Genomic DNA, 12,102 nt, shown 5'->3' on the forward strand with positions numbered 1-12,102 from the left:
CGGTAGGACTGTGCTTGGGTCAGCACGTGTCCTCTCCAGAACCCAAGTCGGGACCCCCTGTGCGGGGCAGGAGAAAGCGCCAAAGTAGGTACTTGACAGTGCTGAGTCATTACAAGCTGTTCCCTCTTATCTGTCATGCACCCCTGGGCCATTTGAGCACTAAGATCCCCTTTCAGAAGGCAAATGAAATAGACTTATGTTGCGCCAAATGATGCAACCCCGCTGTGCGCGAGGGACCACGGTGGGGAACTCTGGTCTAAGGGCGGCCAGCAGCAACTACACAAACTCGCGGCTGCTCGCCAGGTATTGTAACTTTATTCCAGACGCGGAAAGATGGCTATTGGGATACGGAGCGGGAATAGTCCCCCATCCCCCGCGCCCGGAGACCTGGTTCGGATCAGGCCACACTCGGGCGCATTTCACCCTAAGCTGTTAAATCCCACCCCCACCCCCATAATTGGCGGAGGGAGAGAGAGAGCCCCGAGAAAATGATGCATAATGGATTTGTTCTCCAGGCGGATGGAATGGAGAGCAGAAGACGCAGGATGCTTGCAAACTGGCTCCTCTTCCCCTGCGCGGGTCACCTGAAATCCGCGCGATACCTCCCTCCCCAAGGGGACTCCGGAACTCGCCCTCCGGCTGCGCGTTCGGGCGGGGGAGAGAGAACGGTCTCACGCCCACCTGCCCGCCGCGCCTGCTCCCCGCGCTCCCCCAGCCCCCGCCGGCCGCCGCGCGAGCAGCTGCCCGCATCCGCGGTCCCGCGCGCGCCCGGCTCCCCACCCCCGGCGGCCGCCTCTGCACCACTCGCCAACCTCTCCGGCGGGCCGAGGTCACGGGCGCCCGGCCCCCTGCCCGGGCCGCGGGCCCCGCGGAGGACTCGGCTCCGGCACTCACCAGGTAGGCGCCCACCGTGCCCTGCGCCAGCATCAGGGCGCACTCGGACACCAGGAAGATCGTGATGTTGGAGAAGCACGACACCTTCTTTTTCTTCTTCTTGTTCCTCTGCGCCTCGTCCCCCTGCAGCTCGCCGCTCCGGCCGCCGCCCGACGAGCCGCCCGGCTTCTTCCCCTGCATCCTTCCCCCGCCGCCGCCGCCGCCGCCGCCGCCTTCCCGCTCGCCCCGGGTGTCGGGGCCGCCGCCGGGCGGGGGTGCGCGCCGCGAGGCTGCGTGCTGACCCCGCCCCGGGCCCGCGCCGGCCGCCCCCGTCCTGCCGGGCCGGAGGGTGGGAGCGCAGGTCCTCCCTGCCGCCGCCGCCGCCGCCGCCGCCGCGCTCGCCCCTGCCTCCTCCCCCTGCTCGCCCTCCCCGCGCCGCCTCCTCCGGCTCGGGCTGTGCCAATCACAGGGGCTCGTGGCGCCGCCCGCGGACGCCCGCCGCCGCCACCGCCCGCTTCCCCTCGCCTGCCCGCCGGCCGCGCTGCCCCGGCCTCCCCGCCTCCCGCCGGGCCGGGCGCGATCGCCGCTGCCCGCTGCCCGCGCGTCCCCCGCGGAGGCGCGAGGGGGACCGGCTTGGGGCGCCCAGGGCGGTCCCGCTGCCTGAAAGACCGCGGAGAGGAGAGGGGGAGTCCCTGCCGAGTCCAGGGAGCGGGTGCCCCGGAGGGAGGAAGGCCGTGCCCGGCCCCCAGGTGGCGCTGCGGGGCATGGGGCGCCCCCGCGGGCGCTGGGCGGTACTGCAGGAGGGACGCGCGGCGCGGAGACGGGGCGCAGAGGCGCTTCGGGGAGCTAGACGGCAGGGCGGGGGCTGTTTCTAGGAAGAGAGAACAGACCGAGTACCCAGAAAGAGGTTGGCGCGCGCTCTCGCCTGCGCCCGGTATTTCTGGGGACAGATGTTGTGCTCTAGGGTTTGGGGAGGTGCCAGAGGTCAGAGCTGCTCGCAGCTTCTGCAGCCGGCCGGCCTCTGCTCCTAAAGCGCCCCAGACCGAAAGGAGGGAGGCGCAGAGAGACACAGTAAGAGGGGAAGTTCGATTCGTCGCACAGACTAACAGTCGCCCGCCAGCCACAGCGTCTAGGCGGCTGCAGGGTCGCAGCGACCCCAGCAGAGGGCCTTGTCCAGCCCTCCGTCCGCCCTGAGTCCCTCGGGATGCAGCCGCGGCTGCAGCGATGAGCCACAGGCCTGCCTTGCTCTTCACTCCTAGTGTTGTGGCCCTGGACACCTTCCTTGGCTTTGGCCTCAATGTCCGGGCGCCAGGGCAGCCGCTCTGTATAAATCATCACCAGGAGTTGGGGTCACTACCGTTAGGATCTGCTGGTCCTCAGACGGCTTTGAAAGCTCAGAGGAAAGTGGGAAAGACTGGACAAGTACCAGGAGGCACTCGGCAACTTCCGCCCGGTCCACTGGGGGGCTCAACCAATCATTTGAAACTACTTTCCTTAATCATTGAGTCAAAATATCCACTCTCCTAGGCTCCTGTGCACCAATGCAGGCTTCACTTTGAAACTGAATGGCAATTAACACATCCGTAATTTTCACTTACTCCCAGAGAACTTGACTGAGAACGGGTGGCATAATGATGGGGGTGTCGACTTGGCATACTATTTAAATGTAAACTGCTTCCTCCTGCGGTTCTAGACATGATGTCACCTGGGCTTGGTGTCCTCTCAGATGCTCCCCTCCCCTTGTCTGGGCTGCCCCCATCCGCATGGGCTCCCCCCACCCACCCACAGAGGCTTCTTCCATTTATTCCAATTCCTGTCACCGCAACTACACCATTCTCCAGGAGTCTGTGGCCTTACTTCTCCCCTCACCTTCCCCTCATTCATAGCCAACTTTCCCACAGCATCCTTTCCTCCACCCCTGGCCCGTCCACCGTTCTGGTGTCCTGAGAGTGCTCCCTCACTTTCTCCTGAGAAGACCCGTGATGAGCTGGCCCTTCCCTCCCTCCCTCCACACTGAGCTGCCGAACTGAGCTGAGACAGTTTGCTTGTCTCTAAACAGGGATCCTGCTGCTGTTGAAATGACGCTCAGAACCCATTAGAGTCTTCAAGTCTTATTTACATTCGTACTTTGTTAATAACGAGAGCTAATGTTTATTGTGTGTTTACTCTAGCCAGGCACCCGTTGGTTCCAAGTGCTTCACCCACATTTCCAGTTTGATGCTCTAAACTAGTTAAATTAGTCCTGTTTTACAGATAAGAGAAGGGAGGTCCAGAAAGGTTAACTAACCTTACCAATGTCACATATTGAGTCAATGGCAGAGCCAACCTTTGAAACCAAGGTGTCTGCTGTCACAGCCCTGGTTCTTAATGACTTCTTACATCCTGTCTCATTTATCACCCAGTGGTCTGTTTCTGGGTGGTAATATGAGGGTGGAACTCACATCATTATTATATTATATATGGAGACACAGAGATGTGTAGTGAATCGCCCAGTGTCACATAGCTCAAAAGGGACAGGACTTGAATCTAATTCCAGCTCTCCTTGCTCATGTACAGTCCAAGAGGGGCACACGCTTTTTTTAGTTTTGACCATTTATTTTAGATAAAAACTTAACTTTCTTTAGAGAAATCAAACACTTTTGCTGGCAGATAGAGGATTCCAGATTAGGGGTGTGGGGTCTTCCCTATAATTAGCTGTAAGCAGCCATGAAAATAATTCTGTGCCTGAAGTCTTAAGAATAATCAAAGTTGGCCTGAAGGAAATTAGGTGTCAGCCTCATGACAGTCAGAAAGAAGGAATTTAACAGGTTCGATTTCCTTCCTTCATGCTTAGCCTTTATTCACCTCTAGAGCAGGGTTCCTGGGATTGAAAGGTGGGTTTACGACCAGCGGGCACTTCTGCTCAGCTTGTCTCGTACACAGACAGAAGGAGCAGAAGAAAAATAGTATCCAGCCTCGTGTCTGTGTAGCACGTGACTGCTGACAGAGTGCTTTGATGTCCCGCACCTCACTCAAATCCCCCAACAAGGACAGCTGGTCTTATTAGTTCCATTTTACTCATAAGAAAGCAACAAGTGGCTTTGGGGAGCTCGCAGCTAGCAAATGGCAGGTGTTGAAACCTGCTTTTTCTACTCCAAATTGGTGGGATTAGCGAAGAGGGGGAAGGGGATTAAGATGGGAGCTAGGCCTCCCATGATCTGCAGCGCCCCCTCCAACCAGCCTCTGAAATGGACAGTTGACCATCATGTGATAAGTAGGGCAAACAGAGTTTAAACCCCACCCAACGCATCAACTGGGTGACCCTAAATGTTGCCTTGGAGAAATACCATAGCCACCACCTCCAGGCTGGAGTGTTTTTCATTTGTCTAGTCCCCTAGCAGTGGGTGGTGAATTTACGGATGATGGGCATTATAAATGACTGTGAGGCCCTTGTGATTATTTTTGTCTCCTGACGACTTTTCTGGGCCAGGTGACTTTTCTAAGGGAGTCGAAAATTCCGCTAGCTAAAGCGATGGTTCCATGATTCCTTACTTTGTTGGCCACTAGAGAGACTCCAAAAACATTGAGAAGCCACGTAATCTGGAAATCTGATCTAGAGAAGTATAAAGAAAATTGGGTGACAAGGGACGATCAATTGGCTTTGAGTCCTAAAATATTACTAAGCTGTGATTAGGATGTGGAGACTTTTCCTCCCCCACCCTGGGAAGGACCGTCAGTTTACTGATGTGGGAGAAAAGTAGGTGAACTTCATGGGCACGGGGGAAATAATGACAATATCTTCCACTGTTCCTGGGCGAAAGCAAGATTTCCCAGCAAGCAGCCTCAGTGTAATCCCACACAATGAGACACTGTTGTTCACATGAACCATCTTTTGCCAGCTTCAATTTTGTTCATGGGCAAATACAAAGTTGAAATAGAATGCAAAGAATGACTTCTGATTGTCACTGGGTGGAAAATAGATGCTTAGATTCTTACCCTCCGGGTGGATTTTTTTTTTTTCTTTTTCTGAAATATACCAATCGTATAGCGTGTCCAACCATGGACAGAATTGGGCCTAAGCCAACTTCTTGGGCTTGAAACTAATATTTGGGGTGAGCTGAAGCTTATTTCCTCTTCCTCAGAGTTTTTCTCACGCCACCCCCCACCTGCCCATTAGCTAGATTCATATGCCTTTCTCCCACATAGCTTGTATTTGCTACTTACGATATTCATAGCCCTGTATTGTAAATTATCTCTCTTAATATAGTATAAAGCTCAGCAAAGAAGTGAAAAGGATAAATGTCAGTGTAGATGCAGTTAAAAAAATGGTGAATTCAAAATCCACATGGAGAAACAGAAGAAAAAAAAGAACATTAACGGACACAAAAAGGAGAAAAATGAAAAACACCATGTTAATAAATTTGAAAAAAAACTGAATTAAATGGATATTTTCTTGGAAAATTTTACCTGACCCTGAGATAATTGCCTCTAACATCCTGCTGTCTAAAAATTTCACCAGTGATAACTTTCAGACTTTCACAGACAATTTCGTATTACATGATTTTTACAGATATAAAAAACGAAAGCAAAAAATATAGAGTCACTTTATGAAGTCAGTGTAATGCTGATATAAAACTGACAAAGATAACACAGCAAAAGAACAATAAATACTATTATGATTTTGCAGTGCCATGTTAAACACTTCAATGACAAGATGAAAACCAAAAGATAAGCCATATTATCTTTATGTTGCTTAGTGCTTCTAAAATTTATACAGATAACAAGTAAAAAAAAAATTAAGAACATATTGAAATAGGAAAACTGGGGCCATTAGATTAAGGAGGCATGTCCTACTAGATATAGTGCAAGCAACATTGAACAAAGCCGTACGGCACTCGCTCAAGCACTGGTAGACAGATTGATACAATAGAACAGCCAGCCCTGAAATAGACTCTAGTATGTATCCCAGCTTAATAAAATAAGTACAACAAAAAATGGAAACAGAGAGGTTATCCATCAAACGGTGGAGAAAATTAAGTCAAATTATAGCCTCGCCATGCAGTGGCCCAAAACAAAATCGACGATAAACACAGATGGATGAAAGAACCACACGCAGGCAAAAAATGTAAGTGAATAATTATCAGATCTTTGGAGAGGGAAAAAGATCCTTCGTCTTCTCTGTTTTCCAGCTCTCATCGCTCAAAGCAAGGGTTCTCCCAATTCTTTGTCTAGAGCCCTGTGCCTAAGTGAACAGGGAAGAGGGTATCCCTGACACACCCGCAACGTGGTGGCCCCCAGCAACACCTAGCCGTGGATGGAAGCTAAATTAATAGCCAGAGCAAACCCTTGGAGAGTTCCGGATCCCCTAATCAAAGAGATTATTAAGTCTGGAGTTACCCAGTCAAGGAAGATCGCTGTAAAAGAAAAAAAAAAATTTTTTTAAGAAAACCAGGACTTCTAGAAGGAGATACGTTAACCAGGCCGAGACCGGGAAAAACAGCGCTTCTGGGCTTTCGGTGTTCTCGTGGGAGAGGCTATCTCAAGACGACATCTTTCTGCTTTTGTCTTCCCATCTGCCAACCGCTGCAAGTCAACGACTGAAATCTGTAGAGAGAGAACTGGCAACAGAAGAAAGGTGGACAAAATATGGGGACGCACGGGGACTGAGTCCCAAGCCGAGAGGAGTCTTCGAGACGCGTGAAGCCTAGCTCTTCTTGCAACAGCAAAAACGCAACATGTCACCGTCCTCAGGGGCCAAACGCACTGGGGGACATTTCCCAGGGGCCAAGGAGACATCGGGGGCGAGAATGGGAATCGGCGTGATGAGAGCCACGAGGAGATGGGAGGACAGACCACGTGCTCAAAGTCCTTGAATGTCAGTGTGACCTGACGACCAAAGCCAGTATCACAGCTGGAATGATGAAAGAAAGAAGGTTCGCGCGGAGGTGGTTGGTCGTGTCGATGTACTGGAAAGTCTTAGAGGTCGATAAAACCTCATGCTGGAAGAAGAGTCAAATACGGCGCCTTAATTATGTTAATAATATTAGGGAAAAAAATCAGTGTGAACTCATGACATAAAAAAAAGCAGTATTTCTCCAGCTAGGAGTGACCCAACACCAGTAGCATTTTGTTGGCTTCCTAGTCTCACATGAACTCCTGAATGCCCAGATCTGGATCTCTAGTGTCTCACTGGAAGGAAACTAAAACTCCAGGGGTGTGCACGTGTGTGCATGCACGCACATGCACACACGCAGAACAGAATGAGCCTGGAGTACCCTATCGTCGCTAGAAACAGAGATACCAGAGACAGAGCTAAAAGAAAAAAGAGCTAGCTTAGAAGTCCCTCCCGCCCCGGCCAAATTATAATTTGAGCATCCAAAAGGACATAATAATTGTGGTTAACTGAAATATGATGAGTTTGGGAAAGGCCATAATTTCATAACAATGTTAAGAAAAAAGTTAACGTAAAGTATGCCGAAAGTAACGAGTACGAGCATACACATTTGGCTATAAAGGGACCCGTTTAATTTTTTAATTAATTTTAATGAGAAGAGGTTAATGTAAATCGGTATTCTCTTTCTTCTATTAATTCTGTTTGATTTTAAAACATGGACAGGAAACTAACGTCTGTCTGCCTAAGCAGAGAAGGAGACATATGGGGAACGTGACTTAGCCAGGCTGCACTGGGACAATACACAGGGACTTCCAGGCACCGGCACCCACACACAATACCTCAGTGGAGAGGAGGTTCGAAACTGTGTTCCATGGTGGGAAATTGGCCAAATGTCTTAAAAAAGGAAACATTCATCGTACGACCTTGGTTCTGCCTCTCCTGGGAGATGAAACCTCTAGATGTTTCCATGAATTATAGTGAGACTTTAGTATGGCACCCATACATTTCAAATAATGCCAAAAGACCAGGGTATCCCAGTGTTCTGGTTATCACAGCCAGGGGATGATGACCTAGGTCATGCTGGCCAAGAAAGACATAAGCAGGAAATTCCAGGCTGCTGAAAACTAAAAGCCACGGGGGAAGTGTGGACCTAAAATTTTTTTAAATTGATGTACAAAGAGATGATCTTGAAAGTTGCAGCCTGATGTCCGTAGCTTGGGTTTGAATAACTTCGAGAGAAATAACCAGGATTAATGTATATCCAAGAATTAATTGGTCTACTGGATCCTGCAAACTTGCCTGTCTGAATGGATACTCGTTTTCTTTTTGGTCTGAGTAAGGATAATATACCCTTGGACAGATTTACAATGAAGTGCTGTACTGCTGTAATGTCTGGAAGTATAGCAGTGGCATTAAAATAATACAGAAACAGAGAAGAAAACAAGATATTGACATTTTAGGAATAGGTTCAGGTATGAGTATAGTAAAGCATTTTTTGTGGTCATTATATTTGTGTGTTTTGTTTGTTGTTTGATGTGTTTGAAATGCTCAAAAGCATGTTGAGTAAACTAGAGAGTGAAAACAATGCTTTTTTAAAAAAATATAACACATCGAGGATTTTTTATGAACCTTGCGAGGTTGGTTTCCCTTGCAGCTGTGGGCGCAAAAGCCCGATGCCAAGGGGTTTGGGAGTAAATGGAACAGCCCCGGGATTGGGGTCAGGCAAGTGAGGATGAAATGGAAGGGGGGTACCAGAAAACTAACTAATCAAGATTAATAATATCCTAAGGCAGTGTTGTTTTTTTTTTAAAAAAAAATCGAAATTAATGTAAAAAAGTTTGTGATAAACAAAATATCAATATTTTAAATACTGACAGGGTGGAAATTAAAAGAGTGTACACGCTGGGTTCTTTTTCTGAAGCTGTCTGTGTACAAGGAGGGAGAGAAGTCATGCGAGGGGGCGACCCCAAGTCCGTGGAAGTGAGCGGGCTCGCTTGCTGGTTTAAAGATGGGAGAAGCTTGAGTACATTCATATGCTGAGGAGGGGACCCCAGCCCTTTCCTTCCTCATCCAGCAGAGGAATTTGGGCAGTGCAGATGGAGATACAAGATGAACTACTTTCTCCCACGTGCATGGTATTGGGGTGAGAGGAGGAAGGGAGAAGCTAAATGTATTTGGGAATGAGGGGTACAGAATGGGAGCTTCTGGGAAGCCAGGGGGTGGAGCAATACTCGGCCAGCTCAGTTTCTTTCCTGAGCCAGACTTTAGAGATAACAGACAGCCTGAGGCAAGTGGTGGTGTCTGGAGAGGTGACCACTTCACCTGACTGTGTGACTAGATTCCACTGACGACAGAGCTGGCGTTGGGAAAGGTAAGCTTCTTTGAAGAATGGAAAGGACCCCCCCTTGATAGGAAATGAGACCTGAAGACAATAATGAATGAGGTTCACCTGGCCAGACTTGGGGCTTTAGAAGATGGGCAAAGACCTATCTTCTAAAGATAGGTCAAGACAAGACCTAGTTCTCACTTTCTTGGAAGGAGTTACATTCCCGGACAAAAGGGAAATGTTCTTAGAGAGGAGGAGGGTTCGTAAGTTTATTAGGGGGAGTGTAATTGAGTGTAAGGGGTTTTTAAAAAATGTCAAACAACTTTATTGATTAACCCTAAGACTTCGTGCAAAGCATGACTTATTTTTCCTGGTAAATTGAGCAACAGTTCAGACATGATCCTAGGAAAGACAGGAGGCATATGCTACATCTGGACGAGAGAGGGCACGTGTACAGGCAAGGCTCAGAGAGGAAGATGGGAAACACCTGCCTATCTGCCCTGGTGCACTGTGGGAGGGAAAAAGCAAAGAGGAAGTGGGGAGTCAGATGTATGTGCACTGACATCCTTGCTCCAGGTTGTGGATTATGCAGCCGCTTACAAAACAGACCCAGGCAGCCACCACTCTTGGCTGCCTTCATATTTGACCCTTGTTTTTTCTTCTTTATATTTAATTGTTTTCAAAATATTATTGTGTGCATTTGTAATCCATTGCAAATCTCCATGGGATGAATAGTGATATGCATTCATTACGGAAATACATAATAAAGGAATAACCAGTGTCGAGGCTCAGTCCAGATCATTGTAAGGTCTTCAGTTTAAGGGTGAAAAAAACTGAGGGCTTAGAGGAGTTTATTTTAGGAATTTAAGAAGTACAGTAGAATCTCAGCTTTTCTATTTTTTTCCCTGAGAAATCTTGTGGGGTGTATGTACGTGTGTGTGTGTGTGTGTGTGTGTGTGTCTGAGTGGGTGTTAGGGAAATCATGGGCATAGAGTTGGTGCTAATAGTGCTGAATAGTGCATGTAACTAAAAAAGACAATTATATATTCTTCCATGTTTTCAAGAAACGGGAACATACACACACACACGCACACATAACATACACACACCATATGTCAGTTTTCAAAGAATTAGAACACGATTAAATTCGCTTACCACTAGAAAATGCTGAATATAATTTTAATCTTTCTTTGATGATTCAGAAGCTATTTTAGACTCTTTATGCCTCTGGGTTATTACTATGAACATAAATTATTATCCTGCAATTCTTCAATATCTAGGTTGTTCACATTTTTCTGATTATTTTATCATGAATGAAAGTGGGCCTTCTATAGTACTTTAATTACTATGTAGAACTAGTAATGAATATGCAGATCATTTTAGAGTATGATTGGTCGCCTTACAGGGAAACAATAACATTTGTTCTAATACGGAAATATATGTGCAAACTTTGCTAGTCATACCTTTTAAGTGACTGATTTGTACACACAGTACTTGAGGAACATTATTCTGGCTATGTTCTTAGAGGACATAGAACGCAGGATAGAAAAATTGGAAGGCTTTGTGACAGTCCACATAAGAGACAACTCTCTAGTTTAAGAGACTACGGAGGGAATAGAAATGAGGATAAGTAGAGTTGAAAATTTGCAGAGGTACATCCACAGAACCTCATATATCCAACAAAGTTTAATTTTTTTTTTTCCTATGATGTGCCTGGCATTGTGCTAGGCCTTGGCGGGGCATCAAAAGAAAATGTATTTCTTCTTATAAAGTAACTCAAAACTAGAGATGGAGGCATGCATACAGCAAAGAGTGGCTAGGGTGTCACAGTTGATGTGGAGCCCAGGAATTTTTCTGGAATTATAAGATCCCCATCCATCTGAATTAACTTGTATAAGCAGAGGAACGGAGTGTTAGAAAAGCAAGGCCAATGTGCAGAAAAGACGATTCGTATCACTGGAACACAAGGTTTCTAAGGGGCTTAATAGGAGACAGGGCTGCGGGATAAGCAGGAACGACATTCAGAGTGCCTTTCTGTGTAGCATTAGGGAAAGTATCCCATAGGCCACAGGAAAATGCTGAAGATCTGTAAACAGAATAATCTGAGCAGAACTGGACTTTCGGTAAATAACTGTGCCAACAATAAAGATGATGACCTAAAGGGAAGAGGCACACGTGAACCCAGAGAGAAAGCAAAGGATGAGAGGAATTAGAGAAAAGAGCAGTCAACCAACTGTGCTGGAGACCACAATGAAGTTAAGTCAAGGAAGAGCTGTGGGGAGAAATGCCCGCTGTTCCAGCAGTTAAGAGGTTATTAGCATCCTTCGAGAAGGTGGAGTCTGTGGAGAACAGGTGCATATTAACGGGCTGAGGAGGTGAGGGAACAGGAAGGAGTATGTGCAGCTCTCAGAATATGGGACCTCTAAAGAGAGAAGAGATCAAAGACAACTTTCACTTCATCCATCGAATTCTCTCTTGTGGAAATGAAGGGTAACACCTTACATTTTTTTTTTTTCCTAGCACATATCTAATAGTTGCCCAACGAGTGACAATCTGCATAAATGCATGAATGAAACATCTGGATCATTTTGCTTTACCTTGGAATCTCTTAACCCTTCAACTGCCAAATTTTCACGCGATTTCTAATGAGAATAACACCATTCGGCTGAAATGGACTTGTTCACCCAGAGCGTTGAGTAACGGTAATGATGGAACTCAACCGGGATGGCCAACATTGCTTTCATTTCTTTCGTCTATGCTAAAAATGACGGGCAGGTGTGCACCTTTCCCTCAGAACACACTTAATTCATTCAGCCGGGCTTCAACTTTAAAAGCATCTCAAAGGCTTATTTACATCTGCATGTACATCAAGCGACAATGAGGGCACACTGGCATGAAGTGGCAGAGTCTTAACAGTCTGTGTGTAAATACAGTCAGTACATCGTTTTTGTCGATGAAGAGAGAAGACCAGCATCCAGAGAGCCTGTGCCAAGTTTTGGTGACTGGGTTAGTGGCCTTCATTGCATTTGCA

General features: G+C 47.6%; 1 protein-coding gene across 1 annotated transcript in view; it reads right to left on the reverse strand.

Annotated features, from left to right (window-relative positions):
• Positions 1 to 1,270, reverse strand: part of LOC120599391 (solute carrier organic anion transporter family member 3A1) — a gene marked incomplete at its 3' end in the record, with an annotated part of 215,010 nt that extends 213,740 nt beyond the window's left edge. The window contains exon 1 of the mRNA XM_039858464.1: positions 895 to 1,270. Coding sequence (XP_039714398.1) covers positions 895 to 1,074 — 180 coding nt within the window. The remainder of the gene's footprint in view (positions 1 to 894) is intronic.
• Positions 1,271 to 12,102: the final 10,832 nt, after the last annotated feature.

The sequence above is a fragment of the Pteropus medius genome, unplaced genomic scaffold (genome assembly GCF_902729225.1).
Source record: "Pteropus medius unplaced genomic scaffold, Ma_sr-lr_union100, whole genome shotgun sequence".
In the NCBI taxonomy this organism is placed as follows: Eukaryota; Metazoa; Chordata; class Mammalia; order Chiroptera; family Pteropodidae; genus Pteropus; species Pteropus medius.